This window comes from Syngnathus leptorhynchus, chromosome 7 (assembly GCF_054491065.1).
Source record: "Syngnathus leptorhynchus isolate UIUO chromosome 7, UIUO_Slep, whole genome shotgun sequence".
NCBI lineage: Eukaryota > Metazoa > Chordata > Actinopteri > Syngnathiformes > Syngnathidae > Syngnathus > Syngnathus leptorhynchus.
The window spans coordinates 8,392,093-8,419,916 of NC_141201.1; the positions used below are offsets into that span (position 1 = coordinate 8,392,093).

Consider the following 27,824-nt stretch of genomic DNA (forward strand, 5'->3'; position numbering starts at 1 on the left):
TACAATGCTAGCCACCACTGCCGGAGCACATAGTAGAGGTTCACTCGATTGTTTGATAACTTGTATCGGTGATTATGGCAAAGTTGAACGTATTGTTGGTGAAACATTTGTGAATCAATCTGTAGCCTACTGTGGTTGTCGTCCGCTTTAGGCAAACATGACATAGTGTCGTTCAAAATAGTTGAAAATACAGTAGTTGCACATGGCTGAGAAAATGGTGTGTACACGCTTGAATGAAACTGAGAACATATTTGCGAACACATCAGGCACAAGCCGGTCCTGCCGACTGCGGCGGGCCGCGAGGTGAAAGGTCTCGACGTTCCTCCTGCAGCTGTCGCCTCCACCCCGGTTCCTCGTTGCCTTTTACAACAGCAGGCCCGCCCGCGTCCAATCACACCAGTGCGAGCCGAGTCCTCCCAACCAGTCGGGGTAGAGGTGGCGCTATAAAAGTCATCATCCAACACCTGGGACACTCGGGCAACCCCTTCATTTGGTGGACAGGATCTGATCCCGGGATCTGTTACCTATTTCTTTCTCCCTGAGCAGGTAATGAGTCAATCATGGTCTTTAAAATAACAAGATTTGAATTTGTCATTCAGAAAATTGAATGTGCTCAGTCTGTGCTGCAAATATCACACTCGAGGTCATAACGACCATGTGTCGAGCCCCCCAAGGGCCCTCAAGTGAGATTTGCTTTGAGTTTTTTTAGTTTATTACAAAACAATGTAAACTTTAAGATATTTTTATATTTTTGTACTAAATCTTAAATGATTTATTTTGATGCATGAACGCAACCGAGTGGAAAATAGCTTCCTAAATTAGACAACCGAAAAGATAGGTTACAATTTAAAAAGTTCAATTATTATTATTATTCTTTTTTTGTCACTGAATAATATATTTATAATAATAATATATACTTGTGTTGTATAATATAAAATTGTAATTTTTGTTCAGGAAAATTCAATAATACCTGCTCATACTTTTAGATTGTATTTTTTGCTGGACCACAGAGTCATGTTCTGAGGTTGGACGAGGTGCAACAGATGCACTCGTCCTTTTTAGTTCTCTGGTTGAAGGTACTATAAAGGGGGCGGGGGTGGCAACTTTGAGACTATTAATAATCCTCTCTGACGCAAGTGGGGTCTTTTGGTGGGGAAGGGTAAGTGGCACAGCTGAGAAAGACATTGACAGAGTGAGGCTGAGAAACAGATACCTTTGACTTTTAGCAAACAGCTAGGGATGGGGAGGGGTTAGTGAATAATGAGAAGGTGTCTCCTCTTTACCCAAAGACTCATCAACAAAGCTATTGAAGCACTCAAAGAGACCTCAGACAATGCTCAGGGTGCTTCATTTCTTGAAAATAAGAAAAAAATAAAAACACTCATTTCATCAATAGGTTATAATTTTGAATATCCTTTGATACAGTCGGAAACAGGAGTCGCAGCCATGGCCAAGAATTGTCACAATGACTACAAGATGAAGTTCTCGGTGGACGATGAGTTCCCCGATCTGTCCCAGCATAATAACCATATGGCCAAGGTAGCACACACACACACAAGCCTGTCTGCATGAAATCTTCATTCATTTTTATAACAAATACAGAGTCACGGTTGTCCTCCTTAATGCAGGTGCTGACCAAGGAAATCTATGGTAAGCTGAGGGGCAAGTCTACCCCCAGCGGCTTTACCTTGGATGACGTCACCCAGACCGGAGTGGACAACCCCGGTAAGTAGAGTTCCAAGTTGCTGTTTTGACATAAAAAGATGCCACCAATCTTGGAATGTTCCTTCTCAGGCCACCCCTTCATCATGACCGTGGGCTGCGTGGCCGGTGACGAGGAGTCCTATGAGGTCTTCAAGGACCTGCTGGACCCCGTCATCTCCGACCGTCACAATGGATACGGACCCAACGACAAGCACAAGACCGACCTGAACTTTGAGAACCTGAAGGCAAGTTCTTCTTCCAAGACTAAGAATTTATTATTATTTTTTTTTGCAGTGTGGTTTAGAGAATGCATCACTTAATATAAACAAAAAAGATCTGAAAATTGACTATTTAGAGTTACTTTAGAATCAAATCCTTTCAAATAATTTTGGGACAAACTGAAGAGTCTTAAAGTGGGAATCAAATGAAATATTTTCTTTACAATAATATGTTCTATGTGGACCAATCAATGATATGTCTTGTTCTTTGCAGGGCGGAGATGACCTGGACCCCAACTATGTTCTGTCCAGCCGTGTGCGTACCGGCCGTAGCATCAAGGGCTTCACCCTGCCGCCACACAACAGCCGTGGAGAGCGCAGAGCCATCGAGAAACTGTCCATTGAGGGTGACTAGCTGGACAACTTTTGTTTTTTTATTTCTTGACAACAGAAAGTCAATTATCTCATTACATATTTGGGTTATTGTAAATTGAAATCAATCAGGTAAAAAAATCATTCATAATATTCATATTCTGCTTCAACAGTAGCCTCACTAATACATTAATTTAAAGAAGTGACAAAACATGATTGTTTATTTTTTATTGTAACATTTTACACATTTAATTTTTATTTTGACGAGGTAATTGGCTAATTCATTATAATGATACAATTCGGAACTTATTTTAGAAAACAATTTCTAGCTTAAATATTGTTGCTTGTAACAATGTGTGGCGGCTGTGGCTCAGGCAGTTGAGTAAGTAGTCTGGTAACCAGAGGGTTGGTGGTTCAATGCCAGCTCTGTCACATGTCGCAAGACACTTCACACACACCAAGTTGCCATTGTAAATGAGAAAAAAAATCTTAATTGGCTTACCTGGTAAAACATTAATAAATATATATGTGATATAATAATAATTCATGATTATTTCACAATTAAAATAAAGTATTTTACACACATGTAATATTTATTCACTACAATGAATATGTAGGTAATTATTTTAAACAAAAATATTGATTGATTTAATTTAATATGAATGATTATTTATTATTCAAATGAAAACCATAAGCCCTAATATTTTCCTGCCTCCCCCAGCCCTGGCCAGCCTGGAGGGCGAGTTCAAGGGCAAGTACTACCCCCTGGTCGGCATGACCGATGCCGAGCAGGAGCAGCTGATTGCTGACCACTTCCTGTTTGACAAGCCTGTGTCCCCACTGCTGACATGCGCCGGAATGGCCCGTGACTGGCCCGATGCCAGGGGCATCTGGTAAGGGTCTTCACCATCTTGAACAAAAAAAATGACATTATAATTATCATCATTATTTCACTTTTCATTTCTATTTGACCGATTATATAGATCAGACGATCAAGCGATAGATTGCGAGATGTTGACCGATTTGGTTGTGCAGGCACAACGACAACAAGACTTTCTTGGTGTGGGTGAACGAGGAGGATCACCTGCGTGTCATCTCCATGCAGAAGGGCGGCAACATGAAGGAGGTGTTCAGACGCTTCTGTGTGGGTCTGCAGAAGGTAAGCAAAGAACAAACAAAACCAAAACAAAAAAAACCTCAAATTTAATCGGGCACAGTGATGAGCCATCAACTTTCTTGGGAGTCATTTATCGACGGATGGTCTTTTCCTCAGATCGAGGAGATTTTCAAGAAGCACAACCACGGATTCATGTGGAACGAGCATCTGGGCTACATCCTCACTTGCCCGTCCAATCTGGGCACCGGCCTGCGTGGTGGTGTCCACGTCAAGCTCCCCAAGCTCAGCACGCACGCCAAGTTTGAGGAGATCCTCACCAGACTGCGCCTGCAGAAACGCGGCACAGGTATGACAAAAAAATGGACATTTTCTTCTTGTCATCACCCTTACAAATTAGATTTATTTTCCTTGAATTATGTGATTTCTTAAAAAGTATTATTTCTTCAAATCACTGCAAACATCAGAAAAATAACTTTCTTTTTCCATCTCTCAAAACTCCAAAAATATGACAACTTATATTACAGAAATATATTTATATATATTTAATAAAAAATATTTTTTATATATAGTAAAAAAATCTTTTGCTTTGACTGACGGGGGTTCCACTGTACATCCCTTCCTTAAAAGCCACTTTTTGAATGTGGTGGTCAACCAAACTTGAGCTTTCTTTCCACTTCCAGGTGGCGTGGACACAGCCTCAGTGGGTGGCATTTTCGACATCTCCAACGCCGACCGTCTTGGCTCCTCCGAGGTGTACCAGGTTCAGCTGGTGGTGGATGGCGTCAAGCTGATGGTGGAGATGGAGAAGAAGCTGGAGAAGGGCGAGTCCATTGACGGCATAATTCCCGCCCAGAAGTAAACGAAAAGACCAACAACCACCACGGTGACCATGACTGCGTTGTTGCTGTTTTTTTACATACGTATATAAATATCAAAACCAAAACAAAGCCTGGTTGTTCTTTGAGAACATCACTATCTCCTTCCTTTTTCTTTCTTTTCCCTTTTTTCTCCTCTGTAACATCCTGGGATCAATTTATCTGCTCTCTACTTCTCTGGTTGCAAATTACAACTGGACAAATAAACAACTGCCCCATTTAAAACAACTTTGTCTTCATTTCTTTTTGGGCTAGCCACAATCTTAAAATGGAGACTGGCCATTGAGAGCAAATGATACTTTATAACTTTAGGACAGATACCATGTCCACCATTTTTTTTTTTAAAATACTAAATGGGATTTTTGTGCAAATTCTAACATTTTGATGCTAGGCAGTAAAAAATACATGATCAAATACATAAGCTAATCACAACTGCGTGGAGACAATGACGTAATGTCAGGTCCGATGTTTTGGATACTCTTTAATGTGAGAATGCATTTGCAGTGTGTGAGCATGAACAATAAATACGCCTCAGAAGATGGAGTGCATGCTTGTTCTCTGCTTGAAGACAATAGGAAATCAATTCACAATTTTTAATATCTTTTTAACATTAAACAGCATTTGTGTCATAAGTAGCGATACGTTGTGTGATGGGTAGTGAAAAATGTGTGAGCATTAATCAACAAATACATTTGAGAAGTCCAATTAGCCGCTTGCATTAAAACAATGACAAGGTTTTTCATGTAGAAAAAGTCAAATTTATCAACTTTTTAGGCTGACTTAAAGGTATGTTATTGTGAACCAACAAATCCATCATGCCTCCGTTTTTTTGGGGGGGAAAAAACACTACAGGAAATAGTACTATAAAAGAAATCTGTGGTTGTAACTGTGATGATGAGTGGACCATAACTCACTCTAGAGTCTAGAGATCAGCATCGTTACTTTTTTGCTGTTTGTTTCTCTTTCCTATTTATCAAAACGTTAATAAACGTCACTGTAAATAGCAGCATTTCAGTCGGGAATGAACTCTTATCAGGGTGGAATCTTAGCTAATTATGAATGGGTATTAGGACCACACTGGAAAAAAAAAAAACCCCAAGAATACACAACCAGAATAAAGTTGGGATGTTCCAAAAGTCTATTTTTTGGGGAGAAGATCACAATCTTGTGATAATAAAACTGTAAATATGCAATAAACATTTATTATTAATATTATGAGATCACAATAGAAATTTAAAGTGCTAATTATTCAATGGGAATTCTTTTGTATCTTCACTTCACCTAATAGTAACACGGTCCTGGAAATGAGCACTTGGTCATGAGAATAATATGAAATAATGCTCAAAGATTTGTTGTGTTTTTTTATCAAATGTATTTTTGCCCCTAAAACAAAATTGCTTTTCTCTTGAAACAAATCCGACGACAGGTATTCTGCACCTCTAAATAATCAAGATTTTTCCCAAAAACTTTTATGAAAACAATATTTTTTTAAGACAATTTTTTTTCAAAATAAATTTTTGGACAGAGAAATAAATTTAGATTGTAATAGTTATTTGGTAAAAAATTGGCAACTTTGTAGAACGTGGCTCCTTTTCAATAATTGCCTTTTTCCCATCTGAAAAATACATAACTTCCTTGAAAAAAAAAAAAAAAAAGACAATGCTAATGAGATTCCTTTTTTCCCTTAAAAAACAAGACTATTCTCCTAAAATGATGAGTTTATTCTGGTGGTATTAATCCAGAGTATTTTATTGTTCTTTTGAATGTGGTCTTAACACTCATTGGTAGCTGATCAGCCAAACATGATAAAATAAAGTGTGTGTAATCTTTTTGCTTGTTTTCAGCAGTTCAAGATGGGACACAGGACGAGGGTCTTTGGCGGCATTACGGCGAGAAGTTTGTGCCCACTTCTTCTTCCCCGCCATCATAATTTCCCAACTTAGCCCTCAGAGCTCCAGCTCTTTGGACACTTTGGTAGCAATGTCTCTGAAAGCGAGAGGTGCCCCCCAGAGACGCTTGAAACGCACGCCGCTGCTCTGCGCCGGCCCGCCGGGCAGCTGGCACACTTCTGCCTCGAAGGCCACGCGGGCACCGGCCGCTCCGTGTGTGCAGGACAGTAGGAAGGGGCCTGCCAGATGTACCTGGCAGCCGCAGCCTTGGGCCGCCTCCCGTAGAGCCAGGACCACCTCGGCCGGGTCGCGGGGGCTGCGCACCCTCACATCCCAGCCGCATCGGGGGGTCCGGGGCTCTGCCGCTTTTTGATGCCCAGATATATGGCGACTGAACCAAACAGGGTTGGTGGAGGGCGGGTGGGCGGATTGTGAATGAAGATTCGATGAGTTATGAAGTTTGATGGAGGGAAGGCAAAAGGAAAAAAAATTCTGATTACCATAACGCATATTTTTATATGTCTACAAGCATCCTCCTCACACAAGAGTTGAATTGTTTAGCAACTTTTGTCACAAGCAACACAAACATCTGCTGAGTCCACTATTTGAGGAAATACAGATTGTTCTCTGAATCATTTCTATACACAACAAATATTCGACTTTTCCACATCACGTCTGAAGAGGGTGAAAAAGGAGGTACAATCTATGAAAATAAAGCTTTATTTTATTTCTTTTTATTTATTTACTTACTTACGGGTTGGTCTAGCGCTGGAAGCAACGAACACAGCTAACTAAGCTAACGTTACCTGCTGCTGCTAGCTTGTGACACTGATGAGAGTAAACACACAACATTTAGGAAGCAAAAGTACATTTAAGCTTTGCTAATGCTAGATACTTATCTGTCTTACAGAAATACATTTGCTAACCGAAAATAGATGGCACGCATTGCTGTTACATAATAATATTGTTGATAACATGTCTGATTCTTAAAAACAACACAAAAGACCACAGATAGTCCTCATAAGATTGAAATAAATAACAAATTTGAGTCTTTAAATTTTTCTTTCTCTAAAATTTTGACTTATTCTCTTCCACAATTTTGCCCCCTAAAACAGTCTTTCCCCCTACAGTATGTCAAGTACAAAAGAGTGCATGTATTTTTCATTGTCCAAAATTTGGAACTGAACTTAAATTGACTTAAATTTTAAACTTAACTTCAATAAAAATCTTTCATGACTCACCTTGTGACCGGAGATCTGCTGATTCTCTCAGGTTCGTCTGTGACCCTCAAGAGGAAAACAAAAGGTGTCCGTTAGAAAACAACCAGGAAAAAAATATAATAATAATAAAAAAAAACATCCTGCTCAAGTTCTACTTCAAGGGGGCACCAATTCAAAACACAGAACACAGCTACTCATCCGTCACAGTGATCAGAGGGCAGATGTTAATAGCACACATGATGAATATGAGGACCATCGTGTCTTCAAAAAAAAAACCCCCGCTTCATCTGTGTTGGTATTGATCTTATCTTTACCTCACGGAAACTTGTGTGACTTGTTTGTTAACGACAATAACGTGAGGCCAAATAAAGGTGGAGAAGCATACAGGTGTATAATGGGAGAACAGCAGAGGAAGAAAAAGAATAGCAGCAGTAGAACAAAGCCAAAGTTGTGTAAGATGTTGGTTGGAAAACAGAACACACATTAGTGAGGATGACGTGTGAACAAGATGCCACCCTCTTAAACCACACACACGCACCCAAAATCCTATTCTTTGGCAATTACTCAAACTTGAAAAGTCACTTCTAATTGATTAGCAATTACTAGGGGGAAAAAAACTGTTGAATCATTACAACAGCAATTTCTTTGAACTCATGTTCTGAAAATAAAGTTGATTTGATAAAAATTTATAATTTGAATAATATTGTTAAAGTCAAAATATTTTGGTGTAAAACAGCATCATTTTACTAGAATTTAGCAGCGAGAGGTTAATTACTAGGAAAAGTTGTATTTTGAAGAATATAATTGTAATGTTATCAGAATTAATATTTTACAGTTACTTGTTTATCCTTCATAACATCTTGTAAAAACATATTACAATTTTCCGCTTGTAATTTTTTATTTTTCCATTTCCTGTAAAAGCCCAATCTACTGTTTTACTTGTTTAACCCACATCCATATAACTCTGTCTCTCTCCCCTTCCCACAACCAATCAATGACACGAACACACACACACACACGAACACACACACACACACACACACACACACACACACACACACACACACACACACACACACACACACACACACACACACACACACACACACACACACACACACACACACACACACACACACACACACACACACACACACACACACACACACACACACACACACACACACACACACACACACACACACACACACACACACTCTCTCTCATACACACGCTCATAGACCGAGAGTCAGATACAGTAACAATGCAGACGGACAATTGGATTGTTGCTGGTTAGAGCTACCATCAGAAACATTTTTGGATTGCAAAATTGAAAGGTTAAATATCAAAACTCTTACAAACGGCAGACAACAAAAATACACATTTGTATAACTACAGGATACTCCACCAGTGATATGAACACATAGATAAACACATGGGCGGACGCACGGACATGAAGCGAGATACACAGCAGCCAGAAAAGATGGGAAAGGAAGACTTACTAACTGTTTTTGTGGCCTGCGGGAGGTTGCAGCCCGACACGGATTTGTTTGAACTCTGACGCTTAGAAGGGTCAAGAGTGACCCTGGAAGAAGAGGAAGAGGAGGTGTGGAATGACAACAAGAGCAGTGTCAGAGCAAAGAAAGAAAGTAGGAGAGGAGGGGAGGAAAACAACATGGAGGTGAGAGGAAACAAAGCAGAAGATTGAAGAAGACAGGATGGCAGATCGGCAGGTGACTGGCGAGGGGGAAGCAAACGTGGTTAGACAATCAAACAAACACGGAAAAGCAACAACAAGCAGCGGAACGCCACGCGTGGGAAAATAGTTGTCCGCCTCAGAGAAACGACATCAGTTGCTCAAATATATTGGACTACAGGGATGCACTTCAACACAGGGAGCGATGTCAAACACTGAGATGACACCAGTGGGAGTGAACTGAGCTTTAATTAAAGCTTCATTCCCACCAAACCATTCTGTTCTGTTCGACACACATTTAAATATGTTTCTCTAGTAAAACGTTCAATGGAATAATTGGTTTTCCACCTAAAATACCACAAAAAAATCTAGCTGCGATTTTTTTGCCTTCTCTATAATTTAATATGCAATGATTATTTTCAAGGTCCTCTTTTTATGTATTTTTAACCAACACAAGCAATACATTCATCTGTATTACAAAAAAACCCCCAAAAGATTTATTCTACAAATATGTTTTGGTTTTATAGGTTAGGCATAGGACTGAAAAGGCAGAAAATCGAACTGCACTATCTGGTAGAAACAAGGCTGGTACACTATGATGTTGTATTTTTACACAGTTATCGCCACCCTGCTAACACACCCCCCTGCGCTAGAAACTCAAACCTGATCAGGATTTATCTGGCTTAGAATTGTGGTGGAAACGAGGCGAAAGATAGACAGACACCTGAGGCGGACAACTTGTCAAGCTTCACTGAAAAAGAATAAAAGCTGATATGTTAGTAGATGAGCTCTTTATGTACTTGTAGAAGTCATTAACATCAGTCCACAGTAAAAGATCATCCAGCACATTTTAAAATGTCCGTTTTTAGCGTGCTAATCAATTAGCCACAGCGTTAGTCCACAGTCATCAGACGCCTCCTCTTCCCGCCATTTTCTCCCGCGGCTTCTCCGCTTACCTGCGGGTCAACTTGGAGGTGAGCTTGCTGAGAAGGTTGCTGGGGGTGCGTGGGGTCCTGGCACCAGGCAAGGTGCCACCTGTGTCGTGCGACAGTGTGGGCGAGGCCGCCGTCCCGTGTAAGGGCGGCCGGCGGTCTCGGATTTGCCCGCCGTGGAAGGTGCTTCTGGCCGTGGAGCCCCGGGAGAGACGAGAGGAGGTTGTGGAGGTCGAGGAGGCGGAAGAGGCTGACGTGCCTGTGAAGCTGTGGGTAGAGGGAGAGGCGGGGGGCAGCCGGTGGGAAAGGGAACTGGGGTGGGAGGACACGGGAGAGAAAACATTGATTTCCTGAATGAAGATCCGGGTGGATATTTGTCTTCTCATAGAGCACTGACACAAATATGCACCTAACTTCCCAATATTCGCAAAGTAACCTTGGGCGATGGGACACGTGTTGCTTCACCAAATCTAAAGACACACATTATCCGTCTATTTGCACAGCTTGGTTTGTTTATCAGGTGTTATAAATGTCACAATAATGTGGGTGCGTGCATGCGGACATGCACGTGTTTACCCCATCAAGCATCATGGCATGGCATCGCATTGACAAAGCCTCAGAGGCAAATGAAAGGGGGGGGGGGGGGGACTGGTGATGTGGGCAGTGTGCCAGTCTCCACTTTATCACCACAATGCTTCCTCCTACTTTATTATGTGCCCTCTTTCACTTTATGACTCCTTACTTCACTAAACAAATTTGCTTTTCTAGAAAACAGAGGGGAAACAGCCAGAGAACTGAAAATGGAACTTCCATCCATTCAGTTAAACTGGGGCCTATCCTAGGTTGGCAAGTAAATGTTAGGGAATATAAAAACAGCATTGTCAGTATACTAACATTTACAGCCATGGACAATTCAGCATCTTCAATTAACCTCATTTGACGCTTGGCAAATGAACTCACTTGACTGAGAGCCAACGAATCAAAGAGCACATATACTAGAACATCAACCTCAAAATTTAGAGACTTCAATGTTGCTAATGTGCCAACCCGAGTGGAAACAATGTGGAAGGAACAGCAAGAGGTGACTGACACTCTCAGCAGCACAACGCCATCTGTTACAACAAAACGCAGCTCATACTGGCTACGTAAACACACGCACACGCACTTGTGCAGTTATAACTCTATGGAGTCGCCCAAACGCAAAACAAATCTCTTGTGAAATCATATCCGCCCCAGTCATTCTCGACCTGTGCTTAAATCATATTTGGGCATTTGAATAGTCAGATAGGAGAGGAGATGCCTCATCATAAAACATACATCATAATGTATATTTAAAGTTAGAAGATCTTCTCACCTGTTCTCTTTGCCGTTTTGCAACAACGACTGTCTGTCTACGCTGCACACGTACGTATTCCTTCGTGTCATGCCACTAGCAGAGACATTATTCTGGAGAAACAAGAGGGGGGGGGGGGAAAAGTCATCAATGGCTGGCAATAGGAACTATGTCCAATTCAGCAGAGGTGGGATTAAGTGTTGCAAGTCATATCATATCATTTTATAAAAACATACTGGAGTGACGATACGTTTGATAGTGATTCGAACGACAACAGCTTTTAAGGTTTAAACATCACTGTTTGAAAGCTGTTAAACCTTCCTGTCTGTGTTTTTTTAATACGTCAAAGAGTTCATCTCAGGTTAATCTGTCTGCTGCTTTAGTTCACTAAAATCTGCTACGTTAATCTCAAAAAAAGGTCACGGGACACACACTGTATCATAATTGGAGTGAATTGTGTTGCACATGGAGCAAATTGTATTGTCTCATATCACACACAAATCTGCCACATGGACTCAGTATAAAATATAAATATTTAAACACTGTTTTACGACCGTACCGTGGTGGAGTTGGCCTCCTTCCGTCTGTCGGGTATTTCGGCTTTGTTGGGATTGTGAGCAGAGCTGACCATCGGACTGGAGGGCGTCGGGATGCTCCGAGAACTGACGGTATTGTTGCTGGGCTTGCGGACTGACAGCCTTTCCTCCTTTAGCCCAGATGCTTCTCCCACCCCGCTCGGGCTGCGCTTGGGATGCGCCGACCCAGGAGGTGCCGGAGCACCTACGAGAGACACGACATGCAAGCAGATGAAGACCACTTGGAAGCTGCGTGGATGTGATGTCAAGAGGTCATACAGAAGTCAGAGTGTCGTCTCTGGCGCTGATAGGTGGAGACGCTGCGTTGTGGCTTGTGGGCTGAAGAGGAAGACGAAGCACCAGAAGAGGAAGTAGAGTGTTTGCTGGTACCGTTGGCGATGGTACCAGTCCTGGCGCGAGCCAGGCTGAGACTGCTGGCTGATCGGGACACTGTGCTTTCGGCCTGAGACAACAGAGTGACTGCAATGAAATTTTGTATTGGAAGTGTAAACAGACCAAATTGCACTGTAATTGAAGTGATTTTGATTCACCCCAATTATGACAATGCAATTCAATCCAATTATTATGTAGTACAGTATAATTTATGCCAACAACGATACATTGCGATAAAAACACAAATGGCTGTGATTTTGTAAGAGACAAATTGATTGGATGCAATTACAATAAAATACACTCTGATTATTATTATTTCTAATGTAATATGTGATTATGATACAATTTAATTCACTCCACTTATGTTTTGCATAAGTAACTGGAGTGAATCAGATTTATCACAACTCAAGGTGGCTTGAATGAATTGTGTCGTGATTGTGGCAAAGTGAGTAAGTAAAGTGAATTGCATCTTGATTAACTATATCATAGTAAAATTTCATCATACAGAAATACGCTCAAACCACTATGCCACACTGACCTCGTTCTTACGTGCCAGCAGGAAGTACGTGGCCGTCACCTCATTGTACTTGTGACTGACCAAAGAATCTCGGATCTCCTCCCTGGTGAAACCCATCCCCACCATCACATCTGCAACACCAAGTGTCATAGTGCTTGTATCATTTCAAGGGTCTTTCTTTTGGGAGTGGGAGGTGTTGTTAACTTACCGATGCGGACGGTGTCATTGAAGTCCTCCACGGGCTCTTTGTGAGGCTTCAGCTCTTCTCCTTCATAGCTCACATTCAACCACTTGTCTTTCATGATTTGCTGGTAAAGTGAAGCCAGAAAAATAATTATTTCATGCATTTTTACATCTTGTCATATTTACAATATAGGGCTGGGCTATATGCCCTGGTCTTGTTGAAGAAAAAGAAAAAAAAAATCCAAAGATTTGAATGAGGCCAAAAGTGGCAACAGCGAATGTGTTTATTTGTAAAGTAGAACATATTGTTCATGTGAGCAGTGCACATAAACAGGGATGTGCTTTGAACAACAGAAGACACTAACATAAAACATTTAAAGAAACAATAAATCATACTAACAGACTCTAACGAATGGTTTTCCAGCTTACATCCAATGAACAGCGCTTAGTCGGGTTGAGGACCAGGAAGCGGCGCAAGATTCCCTCGCAGTCTGTGGACATGTAGAAGGGCACACGGTATTTGCCTCTCAGGACACGTTCACGCAACTCCTGAATGGAACACAAATTCTGATAAGTTTCAACCAGAGACAATTATGCTTGAGAGAAAAACAATAAGGCAGGTTTGCTCACCTTCAGGTTTTGGCCGTCAAAGGGCAGTGAGCCGCTGACCAGGGTGTAGAGGATGACCCCCAGGCTCCAGATGTCCACCTCGGGACCATCGTACTTCTTGCCTTGGAAAAGTTCGGGCGCGGCGTAGGGCGGCGAGCCGCAGAAGGTGTCCAGTTTGCTGCCAGCCATGAACTCGTTGCTGAAGCCAAAGTCAGCGATTTTGATGTTGGAGTTGGCGTCCAAGAGCAGATTCTCTGCCTTAGATGGTGGATGGAGCACAACACATGATGTCAAAGTAGTACGTTTATAGTAGTGACCTCTCAAAAGGTTTTCATTTATGAAATAGCTAATAAATGTGCAAAGACAGGGGTGGCTTTCTTAAACCCAGCCAAAAAGCATTTACAGTACATATACTTCATTGCATTTTCACCCAAAATTGGTTATTCAGGGTATATTTGGTTATATGTATCATAAAATAATAAATAATAATAAATAATTTTCTTAAACCATATTAATGAACTGTATCTATTGATTAATTTATATTTATAAAAAAGCAATTGGTTTATTGATTTATTGTAAAACATGTTTAAAACTACAATTACTTTACAACCTTAATTTTTTTTTAGTTATGCATTTTTAATTGTATTAAATAAACTAATTAATTAACTTTGGCTGGCAACCAGTTCCGTCTACTGCCCCCAAACTTTGTGAGGACAGGCGGTTCAGAAAATGGATGGAAACTGATTAACTGTAAGAACACATTGGTTCCTTCATCAACAACTTCCAGAAACATTTAATCCACAATATGTTCCACATGTGACAATATCTTTTATGCTCAATTTATCAATGATTAAATCCAACTACTTTTGCTACATAAATTGCATCCATAAATTGTAAATACACTCTGCTGTGCGCTCACCTTCAAGTCCCTGTGAACAATATTTTTCTGATGGCAATAGTGCACTGCTGACACGATCTGTGGAAAGACAATAAAACATGCTTCATGTACAGTGGACAATGTACAATAGAAAATTTCACTGCCGCTGTTTATTTTATTCTGCAGTGGACCACAGTGGAAATGTCTGTGGTGCTTTTGCGTCACACTCTGCTAAATTACAGCTCATTTTTGCTGGCTTACATGCCAACTTCACCAACCTTTTACTGTGTATGATGCAAATTCATCTTTTTTTCCCCCCGATTGATCACAAAAAGAAGTTGAAGTTGGAACCGACCTGTCGGAACTTGCCGCGGGCCTCTTTCTCCTTCATGCGGCCATGAGCCACGAGGTAGTCAAACACCTCCCCTGTGAGTAATGACAAGACTGAATACAAGCAGTTTCAAACAAGAGCAAAGTAATACTGCAGAATCCAACCAGCTCTTTTCTGAGAAATCACAAACAAGAACAAGGCTGGAGAAGAAGGGGCTCTTTTTGTTGTTGTTGTTGTTCTTTTAAAGATGACGAATTGTAATCGAGAAACTAAATGAATTGCTGCGGCAAACTGTTATCTGTGAACACCACCCTTCACAAAACAAAAGATTTCCTTTTTAATTTGGGCCCAAAGTCAGCTTGGATAGATTCCAGCTCATCAAATGGGTGGGTGGATTGGTAAATTGCTTGTCACTTTTTAGACTCGGGGCTAACATGTAGCCATTCCGAGCTTTATGCCTCGTCACCATGGCAACAGAAGCCATACTTGGGGGTGTGAAAAAGAAAAAGAAATGAGGGGAAAATTGCCTAATTTGGCTGTTTCCTTTATGTTTTTAATTCAGTAATACACCAAAGCACACTTTATCTTTCTAAGCTCCAATAAATCCAAGTTAACAGCTGGAATTTATGCAAATAAGCATCCATCTGGCGGAAAAAACAAAAGGCATAATCTAATCTAAATTGTTAGCCAAACAACTAAAGGTGAGTCATTAACTTTAACATACAGTACGATAATTATCATTGACCAAAAGAAAAGAACAGAGAGTCAGTCACAAGTCCACTCCAGCTTGTGATGTAAACTTCTTTATTATGTGAGGAGATTAACACTGGCTGCTCTGTGTGGATTGGTCTCCCATTTTGTGTGCAAGCTCCTTGTTAGGTAGTGGTAGCAGGCACGGGAGAGCAGCACGGGGATAAAAGACGAAAGGTTAACTGAAGCGTTCAAATTGGAAAGGTTTTCACTTCACTGTTTGGTCATGCTGAATTATCCTGTGGCATCCAACGTGTTAAAATCGATTATCCTATGATGTGTGTGGATTATCATAAACGAGTAAGCTATAGTGAGGAGTGTACAATGATAAATTATTCTGTGGTGTGTGTGATATTTGAAGTGTGAATTTTTTTCTCCATTCAGTGCCAGCTCCTTAAAAAGCAGTCCGGCCGACCATCGTAAATATTAAACGTGTTCAATATTTATGATTGAAAACTTTGTGTGGTCAACAGTAAGGTGGGCCAAAATGGTGCTGTTGCCAAACACAATAAGAGGAGCATTTACTAAGTTGTCGTGATATTTCATATAACATATCCCTCAAGTCATTTCCCAAAAGAAAAATAACTGGTTGCCAAACAAGGTTATAGTGCAACTTCTTTTATTTCTTGTTCCTCTGCTCCTTTTTCCTCAGACTAGATGCCCTGTGGCAATGTGCTGCCTCTCATAGTCCAGTGCTATGAAATACAGGCGAATGTTTGTGGTGTGCTGTAACACAGCACACTAGAAGAGCAGTAAAAATACACAGTACGGTCTTTTTTTTCCCTCTCTCACACTTTAAAAATCGATAAGCTGTTAAAACGTATGTATGTGTGATTCTCGCTTAAGTGCATTCACCTCCACTGGCGTACTCCATAATCAAGTATAGTGTCTTCTCCGTCTCAATGACCTCAAAAAGCTGGACTGTAATACACAAATAGAAAAGGTCACACCAAATAAAGGATACCAATAAGACCAATAGACAAACTCAGGGATATTTTACCTATGTTGGGATGGTTGAGGGTTTTCATGATGCGTACCTCACGAAAAAGCTGCAAAAAAGGAGAGAAAATGTGACTCATATTCATAAATACTCAGTCTTTGGTGGCCCACAGAGGTACAAGCTAGCAGTAGGCCTGTTGCCTTTGATGAATGTGCTACACCACACCCCTTAATCCATCCATTACAGCGTAGCGCTCTTGACAATGCTGTCTCATCCTGCAACACTGCCCCGCCCTTCTGCCTCATTATAATAATGCATTTTGCAGGCTGTGTTCAAGGCGTACTGAAAATAAAATTCTTTGATTCGTGCAGGAGAAACAAACGTGATGACAAGGCTACATTTTAAGACCTGCTCGATGATGGTGATGTACTGTTTACATCATGCGTTCACGAGGATTGGTAATTAGTGGTATAGTGAGACATACTAGAGGGGGTTGTTGTTACTGGAAACTAAATGTGGAATGTATGATGATGAAAAGGCTCAGTGCATCCTGAAAGTATCCACAGCGTTTCAACATTTCCGTTTTTTATTGCATTACATGACAGCCTTATGTCGAATTGGTGTCAATTCATCCATGTGAACACATTTGGGTGCGTAATTTTAGTTTTAAACATTTTAAAACATTGTTACGTGCAGAATTTTTAGGGGGAAAAAATATTTAAAAAATCTTGGTAAAAATCTGTAACACAAGTGAGAATAATGTTTTCATTTGGTTTTTTTTTCATTTGTATACATATATGAATATAATAATTACAAAGTAAAAAAATAATAAGTTTCAAATGTCATCATTATCTTGTGTCAATTTAATCCTTCTTGGAATTAGGCTAGAACAAACAAAATGTCGAAAAAGTGAAACACAGATTTTTTTTCCAAATGTAATGTAAATAACATTTCCATCTAATTTGCTTGTGGTCATGCATCATCGAACCAAATCCAGTTGTACTTGATTTAACTTTACACTGCTACCACACACGAATGACTCAAACCTGCATTGTCTATTGTTAGTAATCACAGGAAAGCACATGGCTATTGTCAAAGTCTTATTTCTGCAGCTTATTTCACACAGCATGATACTCGTCAAGGTGACTGCTTACAGAACAACAGGCAGGACAAGTGAGTGATACGTGTGAAAATGCTTTTGGCCTGAAAGTAGACATTAGCGCAGGGGGTGCCAAACTCTGGCCCATGGGCAAAATTTGGCCCACAGTGTAATTATAACTGGCTCACAAAGGCAAATAGCCTTTAAGCAAAACGGTGACATGGAAACAAAGCGGAAAAATACAACTGCAACCAATGAAAAGAAGTGAATAGAAAGAAGCTTTACTTCCTTATTTCCTCATTGCAACATCACACGTTTCTCAATTTGTGTGAATCAGACTTGGCCTGGTTGAACAGGTCAAAGTCTCTAGACATCAACTGACGCATGCATCAAAACATTCTGCAGCACTCCCTAAATGATGTCACAGTAACCAAATAGCATGAAGCTGTAATCTGCTGTGAATTTAGTGTAAACAAAATTTTCAATACAAACAATACATTTTATTGCAATTAACATGACCAAAATAATCCCGGTTATTAATATGACGACAGCAGGATGATTTTGAATACAATACAAAAAAAAAACGAAACTAGGAACTTTATGCACTGTTTGAACATTTGAAATTGTAAACAGTGGAACAAAAATGAATTTTTATGCATGCAAGCCCCCAAGAAAATAACATGTTTTCTACAGCAACTAAAAATACTCAGTTGTGCCCTTATTTAATTATTTTTTGAATTAGCCTCCAGTGATTCAACACAAATTAGGTGGACATTGTGTGTCATAACAGGACACACTAGTATAGTGAAGCATAGTGTTAGTTTCACGTATATTTTGAGGGTTGTTGGCAAGTTTGAGGAAATGGTGCCCTGAAGGCACTTTTACCCATCAACATGAAATTGTGTTAATATACTTAGCAAAGCTGTACACACTAGAGGGTCCCATGGACCCAAACACCTTGCCATTTTGGTTTGACTTACTCACTTTGGTCAAACCCCTCCCACGGAATAGGCCTCATCGCAAGTGAGCTGCTGAAGTCAGCTAATGTGGATGGACCAAGTTTCATGATCTTTTCAAGGATTCACCACCTCCATCATCAACCGAGGACCACAGTAGCTGTTTGAAACATATAATGGGTAAACCAGCAGCTGCGTGTACAGCCGGCGTTGTGGCCCTCAAGGGGATTAATACCGACATTGTCACGGCAACCGTGACGCGGCATGGCCGTTGTCATGGCAGCTGGCCAGTAAGTGAAATAAATTATCCAGTCAGGGTTTCAACGAGCAAAGCGGGATGGAAAAGTTAGAGAAATGTAAACCTCATTCATCTTGGCTTCTGATTGACGGGATGTGGAAAATGTAAAGTGGAGGTGACAGGCTCATGCCCTTAATTCCACTTAAAGTACTCAGATGCTCCACTTTCTTAATTTGATTATACTCTCTTATGTCATTTAGTCCATACATGTTCAATCTTGCTTGTCCTCATCAGGGTCATGTTTGTTTGTGCTTAAGTGTAGGGCTGCTTGAAAAAATATTAATCATGATTATTTTTGGTAATAAGTAAAATCGCAATTATGCAAACAATTATTTATTTTTTGTCATGAAGCAAGAACATTTTGGATTGTAAAAAATACTAAGTCAATTTAAATTAATTTATATTAAGTATAAAAAATAACTAGATCATTTTATGTGGCCTGCAAAGACAAATTTTGCATCAAATTTGTGTCATTACTAGAATTGCAAATTGTCTACACTTTTAATATCTTTCTTTCTAAATATTTGACCAGTTTTTACTTGTCTGATTTGAAAACGTGTTATTTGTCAGTTTGTTTTGTAAAAAAATGCAACTTATATATGTCTTTTCCTTCTTTATTATGCATTTCATGGCTAGTGTGATTTATACTCCAGAGCGATTTATAATCCAGAAAATACGGTAATTATTTTTGTATAATGATGCCAATCTTGTAATCGTGGAGTGTAATATTCATAATCATAACTGAATTTTGTTTAATTGCAGAGCCCTACTAGAGAATATCCCAAGTGACTTTTGGTGAGAGGCTTGGTACGCCCTGGAATGGTCGCAGCTTGGGAGCACTCAGACAAACAAGCATTCAGACATAAACAATTTACAGTCTTCAATCAACTGACGCTGGCATTTGGGTGAGAGAAATGTTGTACACCCTGAACTGGTTGCCAGCCAATCCCATCACAAATTGACAAGCAACCATTCACACTTAAATTCACACCTATGGATCGAGATGAATCCTTCTCAAAGTGTGCCATTGTTGTGTCCATTGGTGCTTGTGGGAAAAGCTGCTCTCAGCCTGTCTGCTTACTTATCTACATATTCACCATACACAACCACAACAAAGCATGCTGAGCCAACAATATGACACAATAGCAATGCATATAATTGCATTACACATGCAGACAAAAGATGGAGAGACGACCAAATCCACATAGTCTGTCTTCTCTCTATCTTGTCTTTCTCCTGTCTCGTGCCAAGGCCCCACAACTCCGCGACCCGGCCTTTTGTTCGCCTGTCTGGAATTCAGCTCCCAGTTTAGGGGCCAGCCTGGGGAGACTAAAAGGAAAAAAAAAAAAAGAAGCTTCCCAGCATTGCTCAATGACGGTTCAAACACAGACTCCAAACACTTTATCAGTGTCACTATCAGGCAGCCGAAGGGTATCTACCGAAAAGTTGCAACTGCAATTGTGCTTCGAGATATAAGAAAATGATATGCATTGCTTCATATGTGAAATTCAAAAACAACAAAAGATTCTGGTGGATAATCCTTGCAAAGAGAAAAAGTCTAGCATTTTGGTAGGGTGCTGAAGGGCTAATCAAAATCAAATCAACATCACAGTGGAGTAGAATGTAGTCATTTTGAAAACCCAAAGGCTGCAATTTTGGAAGATTTTTTTTTCTTCACATTTGTTGTTTCACGTGGTACTTGGATACCTAAAATGAAGTGAAAAGGTCTGTCATACCTACATATAACAGGCCAGTCATTGTTGATGGTGAGATGTCTATTTTTCTTCGCTTAAATTAAAAATCTTGCAGATAATTTGCACTACTGTTTACAGCTTGATTGGTATCTAGGCCAGGTGGGAGCCAGCGTTACATGTTGAGGACCAGACACACTGCCAATACTTGGGTGTTATCAATACTTGCGAGCTAACAAGCAGACAACTCATCAATAGTCCAGCTCTATGCGTGTGTGTGTTTGTGTGTAATGGCTTATGGATCGTTTTGTTGGGACGGTGATGATAAAGTCAACTGATAATCAGACAATGGCTCCGATTGTTTTTCGTACAAAGAGCAACTTGTACCGAGTGTGAGAAAATACCATCACCAAGGTTTTTAAACACTAGAGGCTAAGAAAAGCACCAAAATTCTCATGTTTGATGACAGGGTAGAAGAAAAAATTAAAAATCCACATACATGGAGATAACATGATCGTACACTGGCACCTTGAGTTAAGAAAAAGCAATCTAAACTTTCACCAGTGAGGCCAGTTTTACCAGCCATACAGGAAATGCTGAATCAGAAATCAATAATGGACTGTGACTCTCAATCCTCCGGGAAAAAAAACATGAAAAGCACACAATCAATACAATACAGTGCTTCTTATTACCTCCCTCAAGGAGATTACTGTTTGATTTGCAGTCTGGTTGATTTGTCTGCAAGCAGACTCTGAAAGTAACAAAACGGACTAACAACAATATTTTATGAGGGCCACTGCTGAAATGATGGACAGTGCTTGCCTTGGTGGAAGCCTGCTCTCATAAACAGACTTAATATAAGAGGTCAGACCACCAATAAAACAGATAACCAACCTTGTTTGAGATCACGAGTTTACAGCGAATCCCTGCGGTTCACGAGATACAACCTACTGTGAATAGTGAAACTTAGCAAGGAATTGACACTCAACCCCCCCCCCCAAAACATTAGTACAGCATTTGTAGACCGTAGAGGCCAAACTTAAATAAACCTCCTCTCCTCACTTCAATATTAGTTCATGAGGCCCTTAAAACACTGAAAATAAACGTGAATAAAATAAATACATAAATAAAATAAATACAAAGACAGACATGAATCAAATGAAGATACAATTCTAAGTAAATAAATAAATAGATTTAAATTAAATGCAAAATATAAACACTAGAAAAATACAACTACAAATAATAAATACTTAAATCAATATATATATATATATATATATATATATATATATATATATATATATATATATATATATATATATATATATATACACAACATAAATAATAATGATGACAAATTCAAAAATAAAACAATTGGAAATTAATTTTCTATCACTCGTACTGGGTATTAAATGATAAAATAAAATTCACTCACCTTCTGTAGGCTCGAAGGGTTGAGTTGTGTTTTATCAATTATTTTTATTGCAACCTAAACAGCAAACAAAAGCAAAATATGTCAATAACCGTTAAAAATAAACAGGAGGTTCCATCAAGACAGCAAATAAACAAGTTACCGTTGTTTTGGTGAGGAGGAAAAAAACAAATACTGCAAATTGTCTTCATTTATTCATTGAATAAGATGAAAATACGTTGTGTCACTTGAAATGTATGTAAAAAAGATACAGACATCCTTTCGGAATTGGTAACTTGGACCTGCTGTGAAAATTCTGCCTTGAATGTAAAGTCTTCAAAAAAACAAAAAAAAAACATACCTCTTTGCCAGTCAGGATGTGTCGCGCCAGTTTGACCTTGGCGAAGTTGCCCTTGCCGATGGTCTTGAGCAGCCGGTAGTTTCCGATGTGCGGTTGTTCATCTGAGCACAGCGCGATGGAGTTGCGACATCGGGCACCCAGCGAGCGGCTGGACCAACCTGGACCCTTGTCTGAGCGGCTGTTGGACAGCGAGGTGTGCTGAGGAGACAATACGTAAACACTTAGCATCAGCAACATTATTCAAAGCATCTGCAAAGTAGTCACATTGATTGAAGTTTTACACATTTTCATGTGTATACCTTTATTGTAAAATTGATTCAATTAATTTTCTCGAGTCAAAGGGTTACACAAAACACCCCATTAGGATTATTGGGGAGGGAGGGTATATTTTTTAATATTTTCGCTAATTCATCCAAAATAAAAAGGGGAAAATGTGAAGCACTGTGAATACGTTTTAAATGGACAGTGTAACTGGATCACGAGTTCTGTTCAGTTCCTGAATGTTCAGCCTCAAGGGGAAAATCTGTTCATAAGTACAATTGCAACATTTAACATTAGCTCACGATGGATCTAAAAAGAATTCACAGCACTTCACTTTTTCCAGATTTGCAGACATTTGAGACTTATTCCAAAAGGGAAACATTTCCCACATAACACTCCATAATGACAAGAAAAAGTGTTATCATTTTGCAGATTAAAAAAAATATATATATTCATTCGTACATTGTACATGATGGGAGAAATTTGAAAACGGCTGTGCAGCAATGTTGCCCGAGCAATCTCAGTGATAATGATATTCTTCAGTGATTGGGAATTCAAAACAATTTTTTGACACTGTCTGCCACAGATAACATCTTGCATACCAGCTATATATGATGGCGTAAAAAAAAAAAGTGTCCTGCGGTCACACAGTCTGTGTTGTAACAGGAAATGCGTGGACTTCAGGAAGTGTGACGTTGTGGCCCAGCTAAAGCAGAATGGCGTAACCTTGAGTTAACTCCCAACCTTGCCGCAATAACACCGGTTTCCTTTACTTCCTTGGTTCTTCACAACATACAGGACACATCAATGCTCTGTCTCTCTCAAACACAAACACACACATACACACAATCTCTCACTCACTTTCACACGCACGCTCGCACACACGAGTGTCTCTCGGCATGATGAAAATAGACGTGGGTGAGTCACCGGCTTGACACCAGGTGCTATTTAACAAGTCACATCCATTTTGTTAATGAATTTGATTGTCACGGTGTTGTTGTGTTGCCTTGTTGTGGCGGCAAAAACACGTCACCTGTTGCAATGCAATTCAGAGCCAAACCCCAAATCTTTTAGAATTTGGATATCCCAAGACTACTGATGTCCTTATAGCAATGGAAAGAACCACAAGGAGTTCCTTTGCATCATAAATAAACCAGAAAACTTCTGAGAGATTGTCCTTTGGGCAGATGAGATAAAACGAGGCTTTTGTCAACTCTGTATTCACAGATGCAAAATAATGAAGCATTCCAAGAAAAGAACAGTGTTCCTTACTGTGAAACATTAGCAAAGCCCGGTTACGTTCGCCAAGTTCCATCAGAGGAGTGTTTGATGAACTTGAAAAATGTCACAGTTTCCTGGAGAAGGTTCTTGACTCAAGATGTGACGTCACAAAGTGTCACAATTAAAAGCAAGTATGTTTCCAAGGAGAGAGGTTTGTCATAAAATTAAGTGGAGGTTCGCATTGTGTAGCGACTTGCAGGTGGCCATCTTGGTAGGAGACACTAAGAGCAAACAGATGGCACCTCAATCACCTCTGAGAGAACAAGCTTTAAGACGGAAATGTTGCAGTGACTGTCCTACTTCTCTGACCTTACCACACAGTGCCGGTGAAAAACAAAAAGACCAAACATAGGTCACCTCATATTAAGGTTTATAGGAGTCATGCATGGCTGACTGGGCCTCAGTGAAGCACATGATGGAGGGCCTGAGGTGTGCTGCTAGCGCTGGCTAACAAGTTGTGGCAGCAAGTCTGGGACTTAGTGAATCTAGGAAACATAAAAGGGAAATTATAGCAACCGGTTGGGAGGTGCGCCGGACTTGTTTGGAAGACATCGGCCAAAAGATAAATTCATTTTTGAAGGGCTACCTTCTCATAAAAAGGCAAACTCTAGAAAGGGCTTCTTAAGATGTTTTTTTTTTCTCCTCATGACTGACATGCCTACCCAACTTCATATTATTCAGTGCAATTGGCTTCACGGGCTGAAATTTCAAAACATTTCTGAAGACGTTACCAAGAGCCACCAAACACTACAAAGGCCTCTTTGATCCAAACTGACTCACTTCTTTGGTCTTATTGTTGAGCCTGGTTTGACTCACGAAAGACATATTTTCCAAGAACATTCCAAGTCTTCAAAACATCTGTATGTCCAAGTAACGACGGAATCAAACATCATTGGCACACAGAGGACTTTGTAGAGAGGGGGACAACAAAGTACAAGTGCACACATGCACAAAGCCACGCCCACTTCAGGACTTCCTTTACAAATCCTGAGCAAATCTCATGACTCGCCTTGAGCAAAATATTTCAGTCCTGAAGCAAGGACTGTCAAGATAAACCTATCATCAAAAGGCAAGGTCACGTTATTGTAGCCATGACAGCAAACCATAAAAGCCTGCATGACTGAAAAAGATTTGATGCTCTCACTTTAACCTTGGAAAAGTGATTTTTATTAATTATGCAGACGAGCTCGTGAATGGTCATGAAAACGTCCAAGCGCGTGACAATTGCCCTCCTTACACCTCAAGCCCTACGGCTGTTGCCATGGTAAGATTACTAACTACCATGGCTTGTGAATTTGGCCCAGTTTACAACCTGATTTTAGATGGAGAAGTCATGTTAGGAAATATTACTAGCCACTCTTAAAACATGTCCAAATGAGATATTTCATATGCCCAGCCTCCGTGTGGCATTGTAACATTGCCACAAAAAAAGAAGCTGAAACCTTGGGGATGAAGAGGATCCATAAAACTGAGGGAGGGAACTGCTTAACCCATCCAAGGCACACCAAAACCAAATGAAGAACTATTGAGACGTCAAATTTGTATGTTTATGGACCTCCGATGCTACAAAACACAACTGCAAATTGTTTTTCACTTGGACTGGAGAATTGTTTTTTGACCTTTTCACTAACTCAAGACAGGTAATGTCAGAAAAAGTCAACATGGAAAAGCACCACCTGAGGCCTTGTGAGTCATTTTCATCTTGAAAAATCAGGAGTCTGTATGTGCGGAAGACAAAAGTATATTTGGGTGCTGATTATTTATTCTGTCTTCTCGTTTGTCAGTAGGCAATTCTCACGTATAATAAATCAGATCTGAAATTAGATTCCCAAGTTTACACTAGACAAGAGTGCCATACTTCACTTTTGCATTCCTGCAGTCGGGAACATGTCACGGGCATGGACAATCCGCTTAAAAAAATTTGCGTCAAGTTGGTGGAATGGAGGCAAAGCTGTTGATGTTTACAATTTCAAATGTGCAAATGGTTACAAATTGCACTTTGTTTTCCACTTTTAGTGCATGCATTTGTCATATACCTCACTTTTCACATTCTTCTAATTACACTGGGGTCATTTATAGGAGTGAAGTGGGTGGGTTAGTTCAGGGTGGTCTTGCATAAACTGGATTAAATATTGATTGGCTGGTGGGCAAGGGTGGGGGTGATGGGAGGCGACATAGCTCAAAATGGATGATGGGACGCATCATTTTCTAAATGTGTGTGTGTGTTTACGTGCACTTACATGATCCGGTTTCCGCTCGTTTCCGGGCAGTGCGGCTCGTAATAAAGACATGCTCGTCCCTGAGTGCGATTCCGGTCAGAAGAAGGTAAATGAGCACACTGTTGTGTCCACCACACAAGGCCAGTCAAATCACGCTCTGGTTGTCAATAACAGCAGACGCAGCGGATTTGAGGGGGGAAAGGTGGGGGACTCTCATACAATCTTCGTGAAGGCAGCACGACAAAGAGTCCAGTAAGCTCCACGCAGCTCCACCAACTCAGCATCATCGAGAAAAACAAATACTGTACACAGAGGCCCAACTTTCGAGCCCAACTTTACTGGGGGCTCACTGTCTCCAAACCCTTCAGCTCTATTGCCGCATTCCAAAGGACAGACGGCGTCGCTAACAGGATGATCCCGGAGGTTAAGAAGCAAAGTCTTCAGTCACATCGGAAGAAACTAGAACGAAACCACAGCGGGATAGGAAGCTAGCTGGCTAACGGGTTTTCCGCGTTTGTCCTAGAATTCGAATTCGATTTGGAAATATCAAGAGAACGCATCCAGGGTCCCCATTTCCACTGATGTACCGGAGGGCCTTGTCACGAAGAAAGCCTCTTGAAGCCCCCCTCCGCTCCGCTTCTGGATGCGGCGAATGGAAAGTAGCCGGTGTCTGGAGGTCGTGTGGCAACAAAGCAAAGGGCTAATATCTCCTTAGTGGGGTCTTTTGGACTATTGAACGGAGTCGTTCTGTCCCGGGCCGTTAGTTTAACAAACTAGAATGAGGCCGGCAGACGTCCACTTCTGTCGGTAAAAAGGGAAGACAGGCTGACTCTCCCTCTTCTCCTCCCTCCTCCGACAATGGTGGCCGCGATGCGTTCAGTGGCGCCTCGTAATCGGCGTCTATCAGTCTTCCCACGATGGCGACGCCTTCAATGTCAACTCGTAATCGAAAGTTGCAATTCATTGTCATAGCCATCGCGCTTGTTTGGCTTATGTTGCAATTGAGACACAAGCCATCCATTATCCAAACGAGTGTCGCAGGATGGGCTAAAGTATACACTTTTTAAACAAATGTATTTAAAGGAGGAAATGGCTAAGTAATAAGGGACTTAAAAGTATGTGGGTTTAAAATAATATGAAAGATAGAAGGGTTTGACAGTAAAGAAAAAAGGAAGGAATGGCAGGAGGAAAGAAGGAAGAGGGGAGAAAAGGAAGACTAGAAACTCAAATTTAAAACCACTTTGAAATGCTCGCCATAGTTTAAATCGGTTGAATTTGTGAGATTGACCCGTTTAAAAAATAGAATTGTCATTAATACAAATGTAATGAATTTGAACCAGTTGAAATTGTGTTTGCTTGACATATGGTGTTGACCTGTTTAAGAAATATAATTAATACAGATGTAATGAATTTGAACCAGTTTAAAATGTGTTTGCTTTACATATGGTGTTGCCTTATTTATCAGTGTGTATTTGTGTGAACAGTATTGAAAATACTCGCCAATTTTAATGTCTTACCTGGACCGATCTGGATCTCATGGACCGAATCCAAGGCCTCATCGTTCAGCTGTTTCCTCTTGGTTATGATTTAAAAAGTAAATAAAAGATAAAAGAGTCCAAAGCAGCACTGTCATCTGTCAAGAGAAGCTTACAAAGTGGACAGCAGAGAGCTTGCAGCTCCGACTGTGGGGATCAATACTGGAAAGAACATCCATAT

General features: G+C 40.4%; 2 protein-coding genes across 5 annotated transcripts; one reads left to right on the plus strand and one right to left on the minus strand.

Annotated features, from left to right (window-relative positions):
- Positions 1–487: 487 nt before the first annotated feature.
- ckmb (creatine kinase, muscle b) lies at positions 488–4,514 on the plus strand. The gene is made up of 9 exons (XM_085916645.1): positions 488–546; positions 1,426–1,539; positions 1,629–1,725; positions 1,795–1,949; positions 2,197–2,329; positions 3,016–3,187; positions 3,330–3,453; positions 3,568–3,757; positions 4,092–4,514. Exons 2-9 carry the CDS (start codon positions 1,447–1,449, stop codon positions 4,268–4,270), a joined length of 1,143 nt encoding a protein of 380 aa, XP_085772771.1. The 5' UTR covers positions 488–546; positions 1,426–1,446; the 3' UTR covers positions 4,271–4,514.
- A 238-nt stretch (positions 4,515–4,752) lies between these two features.
- mark4b (MAP/microtubule affinity-regulating kinase 4b) lies at positions 4,753–27,804 on the minus strand. 4 transcript variants are annotated; one of them, XM_085916638.1, is made up of 18 exons: positions 26,130–26,996; positions 22,348–22,545; positions 22,011–22,064; positions 16,592–16,640; positions 16,447–16,512; positions 14,866–14,936; positions 14,553–14,609; positions 13,655–13,891; positions 13,454–13,573; positions 13,050–13,149; positions 12,863–12,972; positions 12,211–12,394; positions 11,916–12,136; positions 11,378–11,469; positions 10,048–10,335; positions 8,898–8,980; positions 7,417–7,453; positions 4,753–6,566 (listed from the first exon to the last, which is right to left on the minus strand). In XM_085916638.1, the coding sequence occupies exons 1-18, from the start codon at positions 26,178–26,180 to the stop codon at positions 6,233–6,235; spliced, it is 2,352 nt and encodes a 783-aa protein (XP_085772764.1). In that variant the 5' UTR covers positions 26,181–26,996; the 3' UTR covers positions 4,753–6,232. The 4 variants fall into 4 exon arrangements, with proteins under 4 accessions (XP_085772764.1, XP_085772762.1, XP_085772761.1 ...); XM_085916636.1 differs by lacking the exons at positions 8,898–8,980; positions 26,130–26,996 and adding an exon at positions 27,626–27,804 and having other exon boundaries at positions 7,417–7,461; XM_085916635.1 differs by lacking the exon at positions 8,898–8,980 and having other exon boundaries at positions 7,417–7,461.
- Between the last annotated feature and the right edge of the window lie 20 nt (positions 27,805–27,824).

Coding starts and splice junctions, on each gene's coding strand:
- mark4b (XM_085916638.1), bottom strand. CDS start 26,180: ATGTCTTTATTACGAGCCGCACTGCCCGGAAACGAGCGGAAACCGGAT. Junction 16,513..16,591: donor CCTCAACCATCCCAACATAG/GTAAAATATCCC, acceptor TGTGTATTACAG/TCCAGCTTTTTGAGGTCATT. Junction 14,610..14,865: donor CCCGCGGCAAGTTCCGACAG/GTCGGTTCCAAC, acceptor GTCTTTCCACAG/ATCGTGTCAGCAGTGCACTA.
- ckmb (XM_085916645.1), top strand. CDS start 1,447: ATGGCCAAGAATTGTCACAATGACTACAAGATGAAGTTCTCGGTGGAC. Junction 3,188..3,329: donor CCCGATGCCAGGGGCATCTG/GTAAGGGTCTTC, acceptor TTGGTTGTGCAG/GCACAACGACAACAAGACTT. Junction 3,454..3,567: donor TCTGTGTGGGTCTGCAGAAG/GTAAGCAAAGAA, acceptor TCTTTTCCTCAG/ATCGAGGAGATTTTCAAGAA.